The following is a 23757-nucleotide window of genomic DNA, read 5'->3' as shown; positions in this document are numbered from 1 at the left end:
AGTTGTGAATCTGTGGAATTCTCTGCCTCAGAAGGCAGTGGAGGCCAATTCTCTGAATGCATTCAAGAGAGAGCTGGATAGAGCTCTTAAGGATAGCGGAGTCAGGGTGTATGGGGAGAAGGCAGGAACGGGGTACTGATTGAGAATGATCAGCCATGATCACATTGAATGGCGGTGCGTACAGGCTCGAAGGGCCGAATGGCCTCATCCTGCACCTATTGTCTATTGAGATCTTCGGTTTGCCCCCACACTCCAAAGACGCGCAGGTTTCTAGGTTAACTGGCTGGGCAAATGTAAAAAAAATTGTGCTTAGTGGGTGTCGGATAGTGTTAGTGTGCGGGAATCGCTGGGCGGCGTGGACCCGGTGGGCCTGTTCCTGCGCTGTATCTCTACACTAAACTAGTGGGAGAGTCTAGGACCAGAGGGCACAGCCTCACAATTAAAGGACGTTCATTTAGGAAGGAGATGAGGAGACATGTCTTTAGTCAGAGGGCGGTGAATCTGTGGGATTCTTTGCCACAGACGGCTGTGGAGGCCACAAGTCAGTGGATATTTGTGAGGCAGAGATAGACGGGTTATTGATTAGTGCGGGTGTCAGGGGTTATGGGGAGAAGGCAGGGGAATGGGGTTGAGAGCGAAAGATAGATCAGCCATGATTGAATGGCGGAGTGGACTTGATGGGCCGAATGGTCAGGTGTTTGTGTGTGTGTGTGCGCGTGCGTGCGGGCGCGTGTGTGTGCGCGTGCGTGTGCGTGCGTGCGTATGTGTGCGCGTGCTTGTGTGTGCGTGCGTGCATGTGAGGTTATCCACTTTGGCGGCAAGAACAGGAAAGCAGAGTATTACCTGAATGGTGAACGATTAGGAGAAGGGGAGATGCAACGTGACCTGGGTGTCGTGGTGCACCAGTCATTGAAAGTAGGCATGCAGGTGCAGCAGGCAGTGAAGAAAGCCAATGGTATGTTGGCATTCATAGCAAGAGGATTTGAGTTTAGGAGCAGGGAGGTTCTGCTGCAGTTGTACAGGGCCTTGGTGAGACCACACCTGGAGTATTGTGTGCAGTTTTGGTCTCCTAATCTGAGGAAAGACGTTCTTGCCTTTGAGGGAGTACAGAGAAGGTTCACTAGATTGATCCCTGGGATGGCGGGACTTTCATATGAAGAAAGACTGGATAGACTCGGCTTGGACTCGCTGGAATTTAGAAGACTGAGGGGGGATCTTATAGAAACTTACAAAATTCTTAAGGGGTTGGAGAGGCTAGATGCGGGAAGATTGTTCCCGATGTTGGGGGAGTCCAGAACAAGGGGTCACAGTTTAAGGATAAGGGGGAAGTCTTTTAGGACCGAGATGAGAAAACATTTCTTCACACAGAGAGTGGTGAGTCTGTGGAATTCTCTGCCACAGAAGGTAGTTGAGGCCAGTTCATTGGCTATATTTAAGAGGGAGTTAGATGTGGCCCTTGTGGCTAAAGGGATCAGGGGGTATGGAGAGAAGGCAGGTACGGGATACTGAGCTGGATGATCAGCCATGATCATATTGAATGGCGGTGCGTACAGGCTCGAAGGGCCGAATGGCCTACTCCTGCACCTATTTTCTATGTTTCTATGTGTGTGCGTGTACCTGCGTGTGTGCGCACACGCGCCTGTGTGTGTGTGTGTGTGTGTGTGTGTGTGTGTGTGTGTGTGTGTGTGTGTGTGTGTGTGTGTATGCGCGTGTGCGTGTGTGTTCGTGCGTGCGTGCGGTTGCTCCTGCTGTGACGGTGATGTTTCTGTCCAGTGTCCAGGCCGTCGGTGGTTCTGTCTCCACCAGAGCTGGTGACCATCCCCGTGCAGACACTGATGAAGGTGTCGGCAGTGAACGGGACCCCGGCCAACGGCCTCACCACCGGCTGCAAGCGCCCCCCGGCCAGCGTCACGGCCCCCGCCAAACCCATCATGCCGGCGCCCACACGCTCGGGGCGCGGGTCCTCCGAGATCGACGTGAGTGGCAGCTTTAATATCCACACCTACAGCGTTTAGTGCAAGACTACACCAAGTGGACCCGCATTGGTGCAGCACCCCCTTCACCCATCCCCCCTTCCTCCCTCCCCTCCGCCTCCCCATCCCCTCCCCCCAACGCCCCATCCCCTTCACCCCTCTCTACCCCCTCCCCCCACCTCCACCTCCCCCCACCTCCACCTCCCCCCACCCCCACTCTCCCCAAACCCCGACCCCCACTGGGTGGGTGGGTGGATTGATGGGTGGGTGGATTGATGGATGGATGGGTGGGTGGGTGGGTGGATTGATGGATGGGTGGGTGGGTGGGTGGGTGGATTGATGGATGGGTTAGTGGGTTGTTGGATTGATGGATGGATGGGTGGGTGGGTGGGTGGAAGGAATATGGATGGATGGGTGGGTGGGTGGGTGGAATTATGGATGGATGGATGGGTGGGAGGGGAGTGGTGGAAGGGGAGTCGTGGACAGGGAGGGTGGGGGGGGTGGGTGAATGGGGAGAGGGAGGGTGGGGGTGGTGGGTGAATGGGGAGAGGGAGGGTGGGGTGGTGGGTGGGGAGAGTGAGGGTGGGGGGGTGGGTGAATGGGGACAGTGGGGGTGGTGGGTGAATGGGGAGAGTGAGGGTGGGGGGGTGGGTGAATGGGGAGAGGGAGGGTGGGGGTGGTGGGTGAATGGGGAGAGGGAGTGTGGGGGGTGGGTGGGGAGAGTGGGGGTGGGGGTGGTGGGTGAATGGGGAGAGTGAGGGTGGGGGTGGTGGGTGAATGGGGACAGTGGGGGTGGTGGGTGGGTGGGGAGAGTGGGGGTGGGGGGGTGAATGGGGAGAGTGAGGGTGGGGGGGGTGGGTGAATGAAATGGGGAGAGGGAGGGTGGGGGTGGTGGGTGAATGGGGAGGGTGGGTGAAGGGTGGGGGGGGTGGGTGAATGGGGAGAGGGAGGGTGGGGGTGGTGGGTGAATGGGGAGAGTGAGGGTGGGGGTGGGTGGGTGGGGAGAGGGAGGGCAGGGGGGGTGGGTGAATGGGGAGAGTGAGGGTGGGTGGGGACAGGGTGGGTGGGGGTGGTGGGTGAATGGGGAGAGTGAGGGTGGTGGGCGAATGGGGAGAGTGAGGGTGGGGGGGTGGGTGAATGGGGAGGGTGGGGGTGGGTGAATGGGGAGAGTGAGGGTGGGGGTGGTGGGTGAATGGGGAGGGTGAGGGTGGGGGGGGTGGGTGAATGGGGAGGGTGGGGGTGGGGGGGGTGGGTGAATGGGGAGGGTGAGGGTGGGGGGGGGTGGGTGAATGGGTAGGGTGGGGGTGGGGGGGTGGGTGAATGGGGAGAGTGAGGGTGGGGGTGGTGGGTGAATGGGGAGGGTGAGGGGGGTGGGTGAATGGGGAGGGTGGGGGTGGGGGGGGTGGGTGAATGGGGAGGGTGAGGGTGGGGGGGTGGGTGAATGGGGATAGTGAGGGTGGGGTGGTGAGTGAATGGGGACATGGAGGGTGGGGGTGGTGGGTGAATGGGGATAGTGAGGGTGGGGGGGTGGGTGAATGGGGACATGGAGGGTGGGGGTGGTGGGTGAATGGGGAGAGTGAGGGTGGGGGTGGTGGGTGAATGAAATGGGGAGAGTTCAGACAGGGGAGAGAGGGCAGCTGTTGGATTGAAGGAAGCTATGTTTCTCACAAAGTGCCGGAGTAACTCAGCAGGTCAGGCAGCATCTCGGGAGAGAAGGAATGGGTGACGTTTCGGGTGGAGACCCTTCTTCAGACTGATGTCAGGGGGGCGGGACAAAGGAAGGATATAGGTGGAGACAGGAAGACAGAGGGAGATCTGGGAAGGAGGAGGGGAAGAGAGGGACAGAGGAACTATCTAAAGTTGGAGAAGTCGACGTTCATACCGCCGGGCTGCAAGCTGCCCAGGCGAGATATGAGGTGCTGTTCCTCCAATTTGCGGTGGGCCTCACTATGGCACTGGAGGAGGCCCATGACAGAAAGGTCAGACTGGGAGTGGGAGGGGGAGTTGAAGTGCTCAGCCACCGGGAGATCAGGTTGGTCGAGGCGGACCGAGCGCAGGTGTTGAGCGAAGCGATCGCCGAGCCTGCGCTTGGTTTCGCCGTAGAGAAGTTGACGTCTAGAGCAGCGGATGCTTGTATTGAAGGAAGTTGAGCAGGAATGTGCGGGATTGGTTTAGGGTTAGGGTTAGGTTTGGCCTTGTTCTTGCTGTGTGTACCGAGCTACAGTGAAAAGCTTTGTTATGCATGAATATTCAATCCAATCCAATATACTTTACATGATTACAATCAATAGACAATAGGTGCAGGAGGAGGCCATTCGGCCCATCGAGCCTGTACGCACCGCCATTCAATGTGATCATGACTGATCATTCTCAATCAGTACCCCCGTTCCTGCCTTCTCCCCATACCCCCTCACTCCGCTATCCTTAAGAGCTCTATCCAGCTCTCTCTTGAAAGCATCCAACGAACTGGCCTCCACTGCCTTCTGAGGCAGAGAATTCCACACCTTCACCACTCTCTGACTGAAAAAGTTCTTCCTCATCTCCGTTCTAAATGGCCGACCCCTTATGCTTAAACTGTGTGGCCCCTGGTTCTGGACTCCCCCAACATTGGGAACATGTTTCCTGCCTCTAATGTGTCTAATCCCCTAATTATCTTATATGTTTCAATAAGATCCACCCTCATCCTTCTAAATTCCAGTGTATACAAGCCTAATTGCTCCAGCCTTTCAACATACGACAGTCCCGCCATTCCGGGAATTAACCTAGTGAACCTACACTGCACGCCCTCAATAGCAAGAATATCCTTCCTCAAATTTGGAGACCATAACTGCACACAGTACTCCAGGTGCGGTCTCACCAGGGCCCGGTACAACTGTAGAAGGACCTCTTTGCTCCTATACTCAACTCCTCTTGTTATGAAGGCCAACATTCCATTGGCTTTCTTCACTGCCTGCTGTACCTGCATGCTTCCTTTCAGTGACTGATGCACTAGGACACCCAGATCTCGTTGAACATCCCCTCTTCCTAACTTGACACCATTCAGATAATAATCTGCCTTTCTATTCTTACTTCCAAAGTGAATAACCTCACACTTATCCACATTAAACTGCATCTGCCATGTATCCGCCCACTCACACAACCTGTCCAAGTCACCCTGCAGCCTTATTGCATCTTCCTCACAGTTCACACTGCCCCCCAGCTTAGTATCATCTGCAAATTTGCTAATGGTACTTTTAATCCCTTCATCTAAGTCATTAATGTATATCGTAAATAGCTGGGGCCCCAGCACCGAACCTTGCGGTACCCCACTGGTCACTGCCTCCCATTCCGACAGACAAAGTCCAATGCCCGCAAAGGGGTAGAGGTGAATCGGACAGTACCCCAGCTTATGGAAGGGCCGTTCAGAAGCCTGACAGCAGAGGGGGAGAAGCTGTTCCTGAGTCTGGTGGTAAAAAGGTGTGGATTGGGAAAGACATGTGGCTCGTTGAAGAGCTGCTGGCAGGTTGGGGAGGATCTGAGCAGGTGGGGGGCCAGCAGTATCATGCACCGACCCGCTGGGCCGAACGGCCTGTAGGCCCCGCTCAGCTCACGGACTCTCCCCTCCCCCCTCAGATCAAGCTGCTGAAGCGGCAGCAGCGGATGATCAAGAACCGCGAGTCGGCCTGTCAGAGCCGCAAGAAGAAGAAGGAATACCTGCAGGGCCTCGAGGGCAAGCTGCGCGAGGCGCTGGACGAGAACGAGAAGCTGAAACGGGAGAACTCGCTGCTGAAGAAGAGGCTGGACTGCATCGTGACTGAGGCAAGGACACACACAGCACTGGGCAGCATCGTGACTGAGGGCAGCATGGTGACCGAGGGCAGCATGGTGACAGAGGGCAGCACACACACAGCACTGGGCAGCATGGTGACTGAGGGCAGCATGGTGATTGAGGGCAGCATCGTGACTGAGGGCAGCATCGTGACTGAGGGCAGCATCGTGACTGAGGGCAGCATCGTGACTGAGGGCAGCATCGTGACTGAGGGCAGCATCGTGACTGAGGGCAGCATCGTGACTGGGGCAAGGACACAGATAGTACTGGATAGCATGGTGACTGAGGGCAGCATGGTGACTGAGGGCAGCATGGTGACTGGGGGCAGCATGGTGACTGAGGGCAGCATGGTGACTGAGGGCAGCATGGTGACTGGGGGCAGCATGGTGACTGGGGGCAGCATGGTGACTGAGGGCAGCATGGTGACTGAGGGCAGCATGGTGACTGGGGGCAGCATGGTGACTGAGGGCAGCATGGTGACTGAGGGCAGCATGGTGACTGAGGGCAGCATGGTGACTGGGGGCAGCATGGTGACTGAGGGCAGCATGGTGACTGGGGGCAGCATCGTGACTGAGGGCAGCATCGTGACTGAGGGCAGCATCGTGACTGAGGGCAGCATCGTGACTGAGGGCAGCATCGTGACTGGGGCAAGGACACAGATAGTACTGGATAGCATGGTGACTGAGGGCAGCATGGTGACTGAAGGCAGCATGGTGACTGAAGGCAGCATGGTGACTGGGGGCAGCATGGTGACTGAGGGCAGCATCGTGACTGAGGCAAGGACACAGATAGTACTGGATAGCATGGTGACTGAGGGCAGCATGGTGACTGAGGGCAGCATGGTGACTGAGGGCAGCATGGTGACTGAGGGCAGCATGGTGACTGGGGGCAGCATGGTGACTGAGGGCAGCATGGTGACTGAGGGCAGCATGGTGACTGAGGGCAGCATGGTGACTGAGGGCAGCATGGTGACTGGGGGCAGCATGGTGACTGAGGGCAGCATGGTGACTGAGGCAAGGACACACACAGCACTGGAGGAAAAAAAATCCCAGGAGGAAAATTAATTTGACCAAGAAATTCCTCCTCATCTCCTTCCTAAAAGAACGTCCTTTAATTGTAAGGCTATGACCTCTAGTCCGAGATTCTTCCACTAGCGGAAACATGCTCTCCACAACCACTCTGTCTAAGATAGAGATAGTGCTGGACTGGAGGGTGACTGAGGTAAGATCGAGATCGTACTGGACTGTATTGTGACTGAGGTAAGATCGAGATCGTACTGGACTGTATAGTGACTGAGGTAAGACGCAGATACCACTGGACTGGTGTGATTGAGGTAAGACACAGATACCACTGGACTGTGGTGTGACTGAGGTAAGACGCAGATACCACTGGACTGTGGTGTGACTGAGGTAAGACGCAGATACCACTGGACTGTGGTGTGACTGAGGTAAGACGCAGATACCACTGGACTGTGGTGTCTGAGGTAAGATAGAGTGGAGCTCAACAGTATCGTGACTGAGGTAAGTCCCAGCTCCTACTCGGGCACTTTGTATCTGTATCTTCTGTGAGGAAGTGGACAGTAGGTTCACTAGGTTAATTCCCGGAATGGCGGGACTGTCATATGTTGAAAGACTGGAGCGACTAGGCTTGTATACACTGGAATTTAGAAGGATGAGAGGGGATCTTATCGAAACGTGTAAGATTATTAAGGGGTTGGACACGTTAGAGGCAGGAAACATGTTCCCAATGTTGGGGGAGTCCAGAACCAGGGGCCACACAGTTTAAGAATAAGGGGTAGGCCATTTAGAACAGAGATGAGGAAAAACGTTTTTAGTGCAGAGAGTTGTGAATCTGTGGCATTCTCTGCCTCAGAAGGCAGTGGAGGCCAATTCTCTGAATGCATTCAAGAGAGAGCTAGATAGAGCTCTTAAGGATAGCGGAGTCAGGGGGTATGGGGAGAAGGCAGGAACGGGGCACTGATTGAGAATGATCAGCCACGATCACATTGAATGGCGGTGCGTACAGGCTCGAAGAGCCGAATGGCCTACTCCTGCACCTATTGTCTATTGTCTATTGACAGGAGACATTTCAGGTCCTCACCCTTCAGACTAATCGGACGGGGAAGCTTGTGCCGAAGCAAGGAACTGCAGATGCTGCCTTACAACAAAAAAAGGACCCAAACTGCTGGGAGGACTCAGCGGGTCAGGCAGCATCTGTGGAGGAAATTGATAGGAGATGTTTACGGGAATGAGAAAGAAAATAACTAAGAAAATAACTGCAGATGCTGGTACAAATGGAAGGTATTTATTCACAAAATGCTGGAGTAACTCAGCGGGTCAGGCAGCATCTCAGGAGAGAAGGAATGGAATGGGTGACGTTTCTTCGATCTGAAGAAGGGTCTTGACCCGAAACGTCGCCCATTCCTTCTCTCCAGAGATGCTGCCTGACCTGCTGAGTGACTCCAGCATTTTGTGTGTAACTCTGTGTGATTAATTGGCCAGCAGAGGGCGGTGTCTGCTGTGTTACTCCAGCATTTTGTGTCTGTCCACAATCTCCTCCTCGTCTCTCTGTTACTGTTACTTGACGAAAAGTTCTAAAGTTGATCTCGAAGTTGTGGGAAACTTCAGTGACAGCGTTCACATGAGAGGAAAGGGAATATTTAGTTTATCCTTACCGGGTTACAGTGAAAAGCTTCTTTCTTGCGTGCTTTCGAGTCGGTGGCAAGACTATGCATGATTATAATCAAGCTGTCCACAGTGTACCGGGAATAATGTTTAGTGCAGGGTGAAGTCGATTAAAGATAGTTCAAGGGTCTCCAATAAGGTAGATGGGAGGTCAGGACCGCTCTCTAGTTGGTGTTAGACAATAGACAATAGGTGCTGGAGGAGGCCATTCGGCCCTTCGAGCCTGTACGCACCGCCATTCAATGTGATCATGGCTGATCATTCTCAATCAGTACCCCGTTCCTGCCTTCTCCCCATACCCCCTGACTCCGCTATCCTTAAGAGCTCTATCCAGCTCTCTCTTGAATGCAATGTGATCATGGCTGATCATTCTCAATCAGTACCCCGTTCCTGCCTTCTCCCCATACCCCCTGACTCCGCTATCCTTAAGAGCTCTATCCAGCTCTCTCTTGAATGCAATGTGATGATCATGGCTGATCATTCTCAATCAGTACCCCGTTCCTGCCTTCTCCCCACACCCCCTGACTCCGCTATCCTTAAGAGCTCTATCCAGCTCTCTCTTGAATGCAATGTGATCATGGCTGATCATTCAATCAGTACCCCGTTCCTGCCTTCTCCCCATACCCCCTGACTCCGCTATCCTTAAGAGCTCTATCCAGCTCTCTCTTGAATGCAATGTGATCATGGCTGATCATTCTCAATCAGTACCCCGTTCCTGCCTTCTCCCCATACCCCCTGACTCCGCTATCCTTAAGAGCTCTATCCAGCTCTCTCTTGAATGCAATGTGATGATCATGGCTGATCATTCTCAATCAGTACCCTGTTCCTGCCTTCTCCCCACACCCCCTGACTCCGCTATCCTATCCAGCTCTCTCTTGAATGCATTCAGAGAATTGGCCTCGACTGCCTTCTGAGACAGAGAATTCCACAGATTCACAAACTTTCTCTGACTGAAAAAGTTTTTTCCTCATCTCCGTTCTAAATGGCCTACCCTTATTCTTAAACAGTTGCCTGATAACAGCCGGGAAGAATCTGTCCCTGAATCTGGAGGTGTGTGCGTTTTCACACTTCTGTACCTCTTGCCTGATGGGAGAGGGGAGAGGAGGGAGTGGCCGGGGTGAGACTGGTCCTTGATTAATAATAATAATAGATTCCTTTATTGTCCCACACCGGGGAAATTTGCAGTGTCACGGCAGCAAAGTGGATAGCAAAAGACATTCATTATAAATAAAAATAAAGACATAGAAAATAGGTGCAGGAGTAGGCCATTCGGCCCTTCGAGCCTGTACGCACCGCCATTCAATATGATCATGGCTGATCATCCAGCTCAGTATCCCGTACCTGCCTTCTCTCCATACCCCCTGAACCCTTTAGCCACAAGGGCCACTCCTAACTCCCTCTTAAATATAGCCAATGAACTGGCCTCAACTACCTTCTGTGGCAGAGAATTCCACAGACTCACCACTCTCTGTGTGAAAACATACTTTCTCATCTCGGTCCTAAAAGACTTCCCCCTTATCCTTAAACTGTGTGACCCTTGTTCTGGACTTCCCCAACATCGGGAACAATCTTCCCGCATCTAGCCTGTCCAACCCCTTAAGAATTTTATATGTTTCTATAAGATCCCCCCTCAGTCTTCTAAATTCCAGCGAGTACAAGCCGAGTCTATCCAGTCTTTCTTCATATGAAAGTCCTGCCATCCCAGGGATCAATTTGGTGAACCTTCTCTGTACTCCCTCTATGGCAAGAATGTCTTTCCTCAGATTGGGAGACCAGGATAAACTGTCATCAGTTTACTGTGTATTCCTTAACTGTTACTGTTGACTGGTCTGCTGGGAGCAGTGCTGGTTGTGCAGTCTCACAGCAGCGGGAAGCTAGGACCTCTGATATCTCTCGATATTATGCTGCTGGCCTTGCCGAGGCAGCGCGAGGTGTAGATGGAGTCCATGGAAGGGAGGTTGGATGGAAGGGAGGAGAGAGAGGGGAGGGAGGGAGGGAGAGAGAGAGAGAGAGAGAGAGAGAGAGAGAGAGAGAGAGAGAGAGAGAGAGAGAGATGGGGAGAGAGGGGGAGAGAGAGCGAGAGAGGTGGATGGGGGGGGGGGGGGGGAGGGAGGGAGGGGGAGAGAGAGAGAGAGAGAGAGAGAGAGAGAGAGAGAGAGAGAGAGAGAGAGAGAGAGAGAGAGAGAGAGAGAGAGAGAGATGGGGAGAGAGAGAGATGGGGAGAGCGAGAGAGATGGATGGGGGAGAGAGAGAGAGATGGGGAGAGAGAGAGAGAGATGGGGGAGAGAGAGAGAGAGATGGGGGAGAGAGAGAGAGAGAGAGAGAGGGGAGAGAGAGAGATGGGGAGAGAGAGAGAGAGATGGGGGAGAGAGAGAGAGAGAGAGAGAGATGGGGAGAGAGAGAGAGAGATGGGGGAGAGAGATGGGGAGAGAGAGAGAGATGGGGAGAGAGAGAGATGGGGGAGAGAGAGAGGGAGAGAGATGGAAGAGGGAGAGAGAGATGGGGAGAGAGGGAGAGAGAGAGAGATGGGGGAGAGAGAGATGGGGGGAGAGAGAGAGAGAGAGAGAGATGGGGAGAGAGAGCGAGAGAGATGGATGGGGGAGAGAGAGAGAGAGAGAGAGAGAGAGATGGGGAGAGAGAGAGATGGGGAGAGAGAGAGAGAGATGGGGGAGAGAGAGAGAGAGAGAGAGAGAGAGAGAGATGGGGAGATATAGGGAGAGATGGGGAGAGAGAGAGAGAGAAAGAGATGGGGAGAGAGAGAGATGGAGAGAGAGAGATGGGGGAGAGAGAGAGATGGGGGAGAGAGAGAGATGGGGGAGAGAGAGAGATGGGGGAGAGAGAGAGAGAGACAGGGGGTACAGTGTTGTGGCTCGTACTGATGACCATCCTGTGTGTCCACTGTTCCAGAACACCGGGCTGAAGCTGGGCTCAGGAAACCGTAAAGCAGCCTGCGTGATGTGCTTCCTTCTGTTCGTGGCCTTCACCTTCGGGCCAGCCAGGTGAGAGAGTTTGTAAGCGTGGCCTCACCGATACCTCCCACAAACTGCGACCTGCCCCTCCCAACCTCGCGCTGGACTTTGTGGGACCCTGTCGTAGAGTCAGAGATTGAGAACGATCAAGTCACGTCGAGTCAATTTTATTTGCACATTTAAAGACATAGAAACATAGAAAATAGGTGCAGGAGTAGGCCATTCGGCCCTTCGAGCCTGACATATGACAGTCCCACCATTCCGGGAATTAACCTAGTAAACCTACGCTGCACGCCCTCAATAGCAAGAATATCCTTCCTCAAATTTGGAGACCAAAACTGCACACAGTACTCCAGGTGCGGTCTCACTAGGGCCCTGTACAACTGCAGAAGGACCTGAATGTCTCCAGTTAGTTAGATGTGAGGTCAGGACTGCTCTCTAGTTGGTGATGGGACGATCCACTTGGTCTAGACTTTCCTAAAACTTCAGCTTGGTCAGTATAACCTTGTGTAAGAGACCAGTGTAACCTTGTGCTTGAGGATGTAACCAGGAAATTCATAGAAACATAGAAACAAGGTGCAGGAGAAGGCCATTCGGCCCTTCGAGCCTGTACGCACCGCCATTCAATATGATCATGGCTGATCATCCAACTCAGTATCCCGTACCTGCCTTCTCTCCATACCCCCTGATCCCTTTAGACATAAGGGCCACATCTAACTCCCTCTTAAATATAGCCAATGAACTGGTCTGAACTACCTTCTGTGGCAGAGAATTCCACAGATTCACCACTGTCTGTGTGAAAACATACTTTCTCATCTCGGTCCTAAAAGACTTCCCCCTTATCCTTAAGCTGTGACCTCTGGTTCTGGACTCCCCCAACATCGGGAACAATCTTCCCGCATCTAGCCTCTCCAACCCCTTAAGAATTTTATATGTTTCTATAAGATCCCCCCTCAGTCTTCTAAATTCCAGCGAGTACAAGCCCAGTCTATCTAGTCTTTCCTCATATGAAAGTCCCGCCATCCCAGGGATCAATCTGGTGAACCTTCTCTGTACTCCCTCTAAGGCAAGAATGTCTTTCCTCAGGTTAGGAGACCAAAACTGCACGCAATACTCCAGGTGCGGTCTCACCAAGGCCCTGTACAACTGCAGCAGAACCTCCCTGCTCCTAAACTCAAATCCTCTTGCTTATGAATGCCAACATACCATTCGCTTTCTTCACTGTTGGTCAACCCACGTTGACCAAAGTGCTGTACATCTGATTAGGTAGTCATAGAGTCCTACAGCACAGAAAGAGGCCCTTCGGCCCATCGGGTCCGTGCCGCCCGTTACCAAACACAGTCTAATTTCAATCCCATTTTCCCGCATTTGGACCGTAGCCCTGAATGTTGTAGCATTTCAAGTGCCCATCCAAATGCCTCTTAAACGTTGTGAGTGTTCCCGCCTCCACCGCCACCCCAGGCAGTGAGTTCCAGACTCCAACCACCCTCTGGGTGAAAAAGTTCTTTCTCACATCCCCCCGAAACCTCCCTCCCCTTACCCTGTATCTATGTCCCCCTCGTTGTTGAACCTTCCACCAGTGGAAGAAATTCCCCGCCATCTACCTTATCTATGCCCCTCATGATCTTGTACACCTCGATCATGTCCCCTCTCAGCCTTCTCTGCTCCAGGGAAAACAACCCCAGCCTGCCCAGTCTCTCCTCATAGCCGAGGCCCTTCATCCCTGGCAGCATCCTGGTGAATCTCCTCTGCACCCTCTCCAAAGCTATCACATCCTTTCTATAATGTGGTGACCAGAACTGTACACATACTCCAGCTGTGGCCTCACCAGTGTTCTGTACAATTCCATCATTACCCCCCTACTTTTATATTCGATGCCCCGGCTAATGAAGGCCAGTAACCCATATGCCTTCTTGACCACCCTGTCCACCTGTCCTGCTGCCTTCAAGGACTTGTGTACCTGTACTAAGGAAAAAAATGAAACATACAGTAGCACACAAACATAACAGCAATAGACAATAGACAATAGGTGCAGGAGGAGGCCATTCAGCCCTTCGAGCCTGTACGCACCGCCATTCAATGCGATCATGGCTGATCACTCTCAATCAGTACCCCGTTCCTGCCTTCTCCCCATACCCCCTCACTCCGCTATCCTTAAGAGCTCTATCCAGCTCTCTCTTGAAAGCATCCAATGAACTGGCCTCCACTGCCTTCTGAGGCAGAGAATTCCACAGATTCACAACTCTGACTGAAAAGGTTCCTCCTCATCTCAGTTCTAAATGGCCTACCCCTTATTCTTAAACTGTGGCCCCTTGTTCTGGACTCCCCCAACATTGGGAACATGTTTCCTGCCTCTAATGTGTCCAATCCCCTAATTATCTTATATGTTTCAATAAGATCCCCCCTCATCCTTCTAAGGACATACATAAACAGTTCACAGCGCCTCCTCAATGAGCCTCAAACGCTAGGGAGTAGAAATAGGTTTTGAGCCTGGACTTAAAGGAGTGGATGGAGGGGGCAGTTCTGATGGGGAGAGGGATGCTGTTCCACAGTCTAGGAGCTGCAACCGCAAAAGCGCGGTCACCCCTGAGCTTAAGCCTAGACCGCGGGATAGTCAGTAGCCCCAAGTCGGCCGACCTGAGGGACCTGGAGTTAGAGAGGTGGGCTAGAAGATTTTTGATGTAGGGGGGGGAATGTCCATTTAGGGCTTTATATGTGAATAGGAGGAGCTTGAAGTTGATTCTGTACCGTACAGGGAGCCAGTGGAGAGAGGCCAGAATCGGGGTGATGTGGTCCCTTTTACGGGTACCCGTCAGGAGTCTCGCTGCGGCGTTTTGGACCAGTTGCAGGCGGGACAGGGATGATTGGCTGATCCCAGTGTATAGGGAGTTGCAGTAGTCTAGGCGGGAGGAAATGAAAGCGTGAACGATTTTTTTCAGTGTCGTCGAATTGGAGGAAAGGTTTGATTTTAGCTATGGTACGATTTCAGCCATGATCACATTGAATGGTGGTGTGTACAAGCTGGAAGGGCCGAATGGCCTCCTCCTGCACCTGTTGTCTATTGTCAGAGAGTGATGCAGCATCGAAACGGGCTCTTCAGCCCAACTTGCCCACACCGGCCAACATGTCAAGTCAAGTTTATCTGTCACACACACATACACGATGTGCAGTGAAATGAAAGTGCCAACGCCTGCGGATTGTGCAAAAAAAAATTACAATTACAGCATATAAATTAAAGTTAATACAGAAAAATATATATGTAGTCCCTGGAGTTAAAATAGTTAACAGTCCTGATGGCCTGTGGGGAAAAACTCTGAGCCTGTACGCACCGCCATTCAATGTGATCATGGCTGATCATTCTCAATCAGTACCCCGTTCCTGCCTTCTCCCCATACCCCCTGACTCCGCTATCCTTAAGAGCTCTATCCAGCTCTCTCTTGAATGCATTCAGAGAATTGGCCTCCACTGCCTTCTGAGGCAGAGAATTCCACAGATTCAGAACTCTCTGACTGAAAAAGTTTTTCCTCATGTCCGTTCTAAATGGCCGACCCCTTATTCTTAAACTGTGTGGCCCCTGGTTCTGGACTCCCCCAACATTGGGAACATGTTTCCTGCCTCTAACGCGTCCAACCTCTTAATAACCTTATACGTTTCGATAAGATCCCCTCTCATCCGTCTAAATTCCAGTGTATACAAGCCTAGTCGCTCCAGTCTTTCAACATATGACAGTCCCGCCATTCCGGGAATTAACCTGGTAAACCTACGCTGCACGCCCTCAATAGCAAGAATTCAATGTGATCACGGCTGATCATTCTCAATCAGTACCCCGTTCCTGCCTTCTCCCCATACCCCCTGACTCCGCTATCCTTAAGAGCTCTATCTAGCTCTCTCTTGAATGCATTCAGAGACAGGAGTCGAGGGGATCAGTGGTAAGGGTGTGTGACCAGACTCAGCACTCCTCTTGCTTCCACTCAAATATATAGCAACTTCGCAGCTATTTTTATACAGAATTTGCAGCAAGAATTATTAACACAACATTTCCTTCAAATCAATCACAAACCGTATCGAACACAATATACTTGACACTCTTTGCTATTGAGGGCGTGCAGTTGCTATTGAGGGCGTGCAGCGTAGGTTTACTAGGTTAATTCCCGGAATGGCGGGACTGTCATATGTTGAAAGACTGGAGCGACTAGGCTTGTGTACACTGGAATTTAGAAGGATGAGAGGGGATCTTATCGAAACGTATAAGATTATTAAGGGGCTGGACATGTTAGAGGCAGGAAACATGTTCCCAATGTTGGGGGAGTCCAGAACCAGGGGCCACAGTTTAAGAATAAGGGGTAGGCCATTTAGAACGGAGATGAGGAAAAACTTTTTTAGTCAGAGAGTTGTGAATCTGTGGAATTCTCTGCCTCAAAGGGCAGTGGAGGCCAATTCTCTGAATACATTCAAGAGAGAGCTAGATAGAGCTCTTAAGGATAGCGGAGTCAGGGGTTATGGGGAGAAGGCAGGAACGGGGTACTGATTGAGAATGATCAGCCATGATCACATTGAATGGCAGTGCGTACAGGCTCGAAGGGCCGAATGGCCTACTCCTGCACCTATTGTCTATTGTCTATTGTCTATAAACTATTCCACACAATTAGTCATTAGTCGAAGGTAAGGACCCTTATCATACCACAGAAGGCCTTGTTTACACATTCCCACAAGTAGTCAACAGTTAACCACATCCTAATCTTAGCGAGAGCATTGCCCATCGTCTTTCCCAGACGTTCTTCCCAGGGATAACAGGATATACCACTCTATAGGCTTTGGGATCACATGGTCATATCGTGCCTGGTGCAATTTTGCAAACATCAAATGCTATTCAGGACCTAAAGTTCAGGCTCATCCTGTTCATTCATTCTAGCGTTTCATTATTACTGTGGTTTCCAGGGATTGTAAGTTTCAGCTACCAGACAGATCCTTATGATCAATTAGCAATCCTCCACTTGCAACAATATAGAAGCCCCACAAGCAGGTTTGCAGACAATGGCCAAACATCCCATCATGCAAAGTTAATAGCCATTAACTCTTTCAAAGCTAGTCTTGGTGATGGGCTGTGTGAGACAGCTCCACTGTGTGGCCACTGTAGCAGGGTGCCCTAAGCTAGGGTGATGGGCTGTGTGATGCAGCTCCACTATGTGGCCCTTGTGGCAGGGTGACCTAAGCTAGTCTTGGTGATGGGTTGTGTGATGCAGCTCCACTGTGTGGCCACTGTAGCAGGGTGCCCTAAGCTAGGGTGATGGGCTGTGTGATGCAGCTCCACTGTGTGGCCACTGTAGCAGGGTGACCTAAGCTAGTCTTGGTGATGGGCTGTGTGATGCAGCTCCACTGTGTGGCCACTGTAGCAGGGTGCCCCAAGCTAGTCTTGGTGATGGGCCGTGTGATGCAGCTCCACTGTGTGGCCACTGTAGCAGGGTGCCCTAAGCTAGTCTTGGTGATGGGCTGTGTGATGCAGCTCCACTGTAGCAGGGTGCCCTAAGCTAGTCTTGGTGATGGGCTGTGTGATGCAGCTCCAATGTGTGGCCCCTGTAGCAGGGTGCCCTAAGCTAGGGTGATGGGCTGTGTGAGGCAGCTCCACTGTGTGGCGCCTTGTGGCAGGGTGACCTAAGCTAGTCTTGGTGATGGGCTGTGTGATGCAGCTCCACTGTGTGGCCACTGTAGCAGGGGGCCCTCAGCTAGTCTTGGTGATGGGCTGTGTGAGACAGCTCCACTGTGTGGCCCCTGTGGCAGGGTGCCCTAAGCTAGACTTGGTGATGGGCTGTGTGATGCAGCTCCACTGTGTGGCCACTGTAGCAGGGGGCCCTCAGCTAGTCTTGGTGATGGGCTGTGTGATGCAGCTCCACTGTGTGGCCACTGTAGCAGGGGGCCCTCAGCTAGTCTTGGTGATGGGCTGTGTGATGCAGCTCCACTGTGTGGCCCTTGTGGCAGGGTGCCCTAAGCTAGTCTTGGTGATGGGCTGTGTGATGCAGCTCCACTGTAGCAGGGTGACCTAAGCTAGTCTTGGTGATGGGCTGTGTGAGACAGCTCCACTGTGTGGCCCCTGTGGCAGGGTGCCCTAAGCTAGACTTGGTGATGGGCTGTGTGATGCAGCTCCACTGTGTGGCCACTGTAGCAGGGGGCCCTCAGCTAGTCTTGGTGATGGGCTGTGTGATGCAGCTCCACTGTGTGGCCACTGTAGCAGGGGGCCCTCAGCTAGTCTTGGTGATGGGCTGTGTGATGCAGCTCCAATGTGTGGCCCCTGTAGCAGGGTGCCCTAAGCTAGGGTGATGGGCTGTGTGAGGCAGCTCCACTGTGTGGCGCCTTGTGGCAGGGTGACCTAAGCTAGTCTTGGTGATGGGCTGTGTGATGCAGCTCCACTGTGTGGCCACTGAAGCAGGGGGGCCTCAGCTAGTCTTGGTGATGGGCTGTGTGATGCAGCTCCACTGTGTGGCCACTGTAGCAGGGGGCCCTCAGCTAGTCTTGGTGATGGGCTGTGTGATGCAGCTCCACTGTGTGGCCACTGTAGCAGGGGGCCCTCAGCTAGTCTTGGTGATGGGCTGTGTGATGCAGCTCCACTGTAGCAGGGTGACCTAAGCTAGTCTTGGTGATGGGCTGTGTGATGCAGCTCCACTGTGTGGCCACTGTAGCAGGGTGACCTAAGCTAGTCTTGGTGATGGGCTGTGTGATGCAGCTCCACTGTGTGGCCACTGTAGCAGGGGGCCCTCAGCTAGTCTTGGTGATGGGCTGTGTGATGCAGCTCCACTGTGTGGCCCTTGTGGCAGGGTGCCCTAAGCTAGTCTTGGTGATGGGCTGTGTGATGCAGCTCCACTGTGTGGCCACTGTAGCAGGGGGCCCTCAGCTAGTCTTGGTGATGGGCTGTGTGATGCAGCTCCACTGTAGCAGGGTGACCTAAGCTAGTCTTGGTGATGGGCTGTGTAATGCAGCAACCCCACCACTGCCCCACGCTACGACTCTGAGCCAGGCAGCACGGGGCACCTTGTACTGTTGTCCTTGCTCACGTTTACTTGTGCCTGTCCCCTGACAGTATCACAGAGAGGAAGGCAGACATCTTCCAGGCCCAGCCGGACGACACCTACCTGCGACGGCATCTTCTGGCCTTCAAAGAGGAGCGGGCCGCGGAGAGCGCATCACAGCAGGCATCGGCAACGGCAACGGCAGCGACCGATTACAAGCTGCAGGAGAAATTCAGGTAAACTCAGACGGTTTGTCCTGAGGTTTCCTACAACGTACAACGAGATCTGGGCGTCCCAGTGCATCAGTCACTGAAAGGAAGCATGCAGGTACAGCAGGCAGTGAAGAAAGCCAATGGCACGTTGGCCTTCATAACAACAAGAGGAGTTGAGTACAGGAGCAAAGAGGTCCTTCTGCAGTTGTACAGGGCCCTGGTGAGACCGCACCTGGAGTACTGTGTGCAGATTTGAAATCAGTGGAGTGAAAATCTTGGAAGGAGTGTTATCTCATATTACCTCACCGGAAATAACTACACAGCTCGCCGATAAAACGGGCAAGAGGAGGAAATTCCTCCAAATTTGAAGAAGGATATTCTTGCTATTGAGAGCGTGCAGCGTAGGTTTACTAGGTTAATTCCCGGAATGGTGGGACTGTCGTTTGTTGAAAGACTGGAGCGACTAGGCTTGTATACACTGGAATTTAGAAGGATGGGAGGGGATCTTATCGAAACGTATAAGATTATTAAGGGGTTGGACACGTTAGAGGCAGGAAACATGTTCCCGATGTTGGGGGAGTCCAGAACCAGGGGCCACACACAGTTTAAGAATAAGGGGTAGGCCATTTAGAACAGTGATGAGGAAAAGCTTTTTCAGTCAGAGAGTTGTGAATCTGTGGAATTCTCTGCCTCAGAAGGCAGTGGAGGCCAATTCTCTGAATGCATTCAAGAGAGAGCTAGATAGAGCTCTTAAGGATAGCGGAGTCAGGGGGTATGGGGAGAAGGCAGGAACGGGGTACTGATTGAGAATGATCAGCCATGATCACATTGAATGGCGGTCGGTGCGTACAGGCTCGAAGGGCCGAATGGCCTCCTCCTGCACCTATTGTCTGTTGTCTATTGGACCCGGTGGGCCGAAAGGGCCTGTTTCCGCGCTGTATCTCTAAACTAAACTAAACTGAGTTCAGGCCTGAAACACCAACCATTCCGTGTCTCCAGGGGTCCTGCTGAGTTACTCCAGCACTTTGTGTCTATCTTAGATCAGGCCTCTTGACATTCTCAGCCCTGGGGCATTTCTCGGTTGCTTTTATAAGTCTGATTTGTACAGTCTTCACATTCAGCAAAGTACATGGGATGGGTAATCGCTTGCAGTGATAACGATTCGTCAACTGTCATTTAGTTTAATATCTCTGCACGCATCGGACTAATTGTAGGGTGCTGGAAGAACCAAAAGCTTGAATAAATGAAATCAGAACTGGAGGGCAAGGGGTAGTCTAATGACATGCACTTAAAGCGAATTAACCCAGGAGAAAGTACTGGAAACATTAAGGGGATTAAAAGCTGGCATATCTCTGAACCTGTGTAGGAAGGAACTGCAGATGCTGGTTTAAACCGAAGATAGACAGAGAAAGCTGGAGTAACTCAGCGGGTCAGGCAGCATCTGTGGAGAGAAGGAATGGGTGATGTTTCACAGAGTGCTGGAGGAACTCAGCGGGTCAGGCAGCATCTGTGGAGAACATGGATAGGTGACGTTTCACAGAGTGCTGGAGTAACTCAGCGGGTCAGGCAGCATCTGTGGAGAGAAGGAATGGGTGACGTTTCACAGAGTGCTGGCGTAACTCAGCGGGTCAGGCAGCATCTGTGGAGAGAAGGAATGGGTGACGTTTCACAGAGTGCTGGAGTAACTCAGCGGGTCAGGCAGCATCTGTGGAGAACATGGATAGGTGACGTTTCACAGAGTGCTGGAGTAACTCAGCGGGTCAGGCAGCATCTGTGGAGAACATGGATAGGTGACGTTTCACAGAGTGCTGGAGTAACTCAGCGGGTCAGGCAGCATCTGTGGAGAACATGGATAGGTGACGTTTCACAGAGTGCTGGAGTAACTCAGCGGGTCAGGCAGCATCTGTGGAGAACATGGATAGGTGACGTTTCACAGAGTGCTGGAGTAACTCAGCGGGTCAGGCAGCATCTGTGGAGAGAAGGAATGGGTGACGTTTCGGGTCGAGACCCTTCAGAATGAGCCTGTTCTGAATCGATTCATCCATTGCGGGGATGTAAGAAGTGGACTCAGAGATTGCAGATGCTTTAGTTTACTTTAGTTCAGAGATACAGCGCGGAAACAGGCCCTTCGGCCCACCGAGCCCAAGCCAACCAGCGATTCACTGCACACTAACACGTTCCTACACTCACTACGGACAATTTACATTAATACCAAGCCAATTAACCTACAAGCCTGTACAATTTCGGAGTGTGGGAGGAAACCGGAGATCTCGGAGAAAACTCGCGCCGCCATTCAATGTGATCATGGCTGATCATTCTCAATCAGTACCCCGTTCCTCCCTTCTCCCCATACCCCCTGACTCCGCTATCCTTAAGAGCTCTATCTAGCTCTCTCTTGAATGCATTCAGAGAATTGGCCTCCACTGCCTTCTGAGGCAGAGAATTCCACAGATTCACAACTCTCTGACTGAAAAAGTTTTTCCTCATCTCCGTTCTAAATGGCCTACCCCTTATTCTTAAACTGTGTGGCCTCTGGTTCTGGACTCCCCCAACATTGGGAACATGTTTCCTGCCTCTAACGTGTCCAACCCCTTAATAGACTTATACGTTTCGATAAGATCCCCTCTCATCCTTCTAAATTCCAGTGTATGCAAGCCTAGTCGCTCCAGCCTTTCAACATATGACAGTCCCACCATCCCGGGAATTAACCTAGTAAACCTATGCTGCACGCCCTCAATAGCAAGAATATCCTTCCTCAAATTTGGAGACCAAAACTGCACACAGTACTCCAGGTGCGGTCTCACTAGGGCCCTGTACAACTGCAGAAGGACCTCTTTGCTCCTATAATCAGCTCTTCTTGTTATGAAGGCCAACATTCCATTGGCTTTCTTCACTGCCTGCTGTACCTGCATGCTTCCTTTCAGTGACCGATGCACTAGGGGGATCAAGAACCAGAGTTCACAGGTTTGACGTGAGAGGGGAAACATTTAATACAAACCTTCAGGGCAGCATTTTCACTCAGAGGGTGGTGGGTATGTGGAACCAGCTGCCAGAAGAGGGCATTGAGGCACGGACTATAACAGCTTTGAAAGGGCACTTGGACAGGTACATGGATAGGACAGGTTTAGAGGGAGATGGGCCAAACGCAGGCCTATCTTACTTAGATGGACCTTGTACGGCATGGACTAGTTGGGCCGAAGGGCCAGTTTCCATGCTCTGTGACTCTGACTATCTCTCTAGGAGCAAAGAGGTCCTTCTGCAGTTGTTAGGAGCAAAGAGGCCCTTCTGCAGTTGTACAGGGCCCTAGTGAGACCGCACCTGGAGTACTGTGTGCAGTTTTGGTCTCCAAATTTGAGGAAGGATATTCTTGCTATTGAGGGTGTGCAGCGTAGGTTTACTAGGTTAATTCCCGGAATGGCGGGACTGTCATATGTTGAAAGACAGGAGCGACTAGGCTTGTATACACTGGAATTTAGAAGGATGAGAGGAGATCTTATCGAAACGTATAAGATTATTAAGGGGTTGGACACGTTAGAGGCAGGAAACATGTTCCCAATGTTGGGGGAGTCCAGAACAAGGGGCCACACAGTTTAAGAATAAGGGGTAGGCCATTTAGAACGGAGATGAGGAAAAACTTTTTCAGTCAGAGAGTTGTGAATCTGTGGAATTCTCTGCCTCAGAAGGCAGTGGAGGCCAATTAAGGATAGCGGAGTCAGGGGGTATGGGGAGAAGGCAGGAACGGGGTACTGATTGAGAATGATCAGCCATGATCACATTGAATGGCGGTGCTGGCTCGAAGGGCCGAATGGCCTCCTCCTGCACCTATTGTCTATTGAGTCCCCGGCCTTGGTCTTGCTAGATTTTGATCACCACCTCTTGGGAATAAGTTGCTTGTGACCTGAGGATTCTCTTCGTAAATCTCAATGCTTGCCCATCTTTTAAGAAGCTCTTTTTTACCCTGCTATTTGATCAGTGTTTTGATGAACGGGTCAGAAGATCTCCAGATGTGGGTGTCTGGTCTGACCTGCATGGGACATTATAGTGTGAAGACACCATTAGAATATGGAATAGTTTTGGAATATTGTGTTCAGTTCTGGGCACCATGTTGTAGGGAAGATATCGTCAAGCTTGAAAGGGTTCAGAAAAGATTTACGATGATGTTGCCAGGACTAGAGGGTGTGAGCTACAGGGAGAGGTTGAGCAGGCTGGGCCTCTATTCCATGGAGCGCAGGAGGATGAGGGTAGATCTTATAGAGGTGTACAACATCATGAGAGGAATAGATCGGGTAGATGCACAGAGTCTCTTGCCCAGAGTAGGGGAATCGAGGACCAGAGGACACGGGTTCAAACGATTTAACAGGAATCTGAGGGGTAACTTTTTCACACAGAGGGTGGTGGGTGTATGGAACGAGCTGCCAGAGAAAGTAGTTGAGGCTGGGACTATCCCATCGTTTAAGAAACAGTTGGACAGGTACATGGATAGGACAGTTTTGGAGGGTTATGGACCAAGCGCGGGCAGGTGGGACTAGGGTAGCTGGGACATTGTTGGCTTAATTCTAATCTGATAACTTGTGAACTTGGGGCAATTTACAGAGGCCAATTAACCTACAAAGGCGCTCGTCTGTGGAGTGTGGGAGACCCCCCCCCCAGGCGGTCTCGGGGAGAACGGACAAACTCTGTGTGGAGGGGATGGAACGCGGGTGGCTCTGCCTCTGTTTACCCCTTGGTGCAGACTTGCGCTGGACTCCACTGACTGCCATCTTGTCTTCCTCTCGCTTGCAGCAACATCACCATGGCTTACACCCAGGTGAAGGACATGGTGCTTCGTGACATCGACCGCATCCTCTTCCCCTCAGATTGCCGCCAGTTCAACAAGACAGAGTCGCTCAGGTAGGTTTGTGGGGGGAAAACATTGGGGGTCTCCACTCCACCCACATCCTGCTTCACCCTGACCCTGGGCAGTAGGAGAAAAGGACAGAGTGCTGGAGTAACTCAGCGGGTCAGGCAGCATCTGTGGAGAACATGGATAGGTGACGTTTCACAGAGTGCTGGAGTAACACAGCGGGTCAGGCAGCATCTGTGGAGAACATGGATAGGTGACGTTTCACAG

At 52.2% G+C, this 23757-nt stretch overlaps 2 protein-coding genes across 2 annotated transcripts in view; both read left to right on the top strand.

Annotated features, from left to right (window-relative positions):
• Positions 1-23757, top strand: part of LOC144603008 (zinc-binding protein A33-like) — an 852507-nt gene that overhangs the window by 618846 nt on the left and 209904 nt on the right.
• atf6b (activating transcription factor 6 beta) overlaps positions 1-23757 on the top strand; it is a 45087-nt gene that overhangs the window by 7749 nt on the left and 13581 nt on the right. Inside the window, exons 4-8 of the mRNA XM_078415622.1 lie at positions 1774-1976; positions 5586-5771; positions 11373-11464; positions 18507-18671; positions 23430-23537. Of these exons, the coding sequence (XP_078271748.1) occupies positions 1774-1976; positions 5586-5771; positions 11373-11464; positions 18507-18671; positions 23430-23537 (754 nt within the window). The remainder of the gene's footprint in view (positions 1-1773; positions 1977-5585; positions 5772-11372; positions 11465-18506; positions 18672-23429; positions 23538-23757) is intronic.

Source organism: Rhinoraja longicauda, chromosome 19, assembly GCF_053455715.1.
Source record: "Rhinoraja longicauda isolate Sanriku21f chromosome 19, sRhiLon1.1, whole genome shotgun sequence".
NCBI lineage: Eukaryota > Metazoa > Chordata > Chondrichthyes > Rajiformes > Arhynchobatidae > Rhinoraja > Rhinoraja longicauda.
The sequence above is the reverse complement of the archived record's forward strand: the minus strand, read 5'-3'. Positions and strand labels throughout refer to the sequence as shown.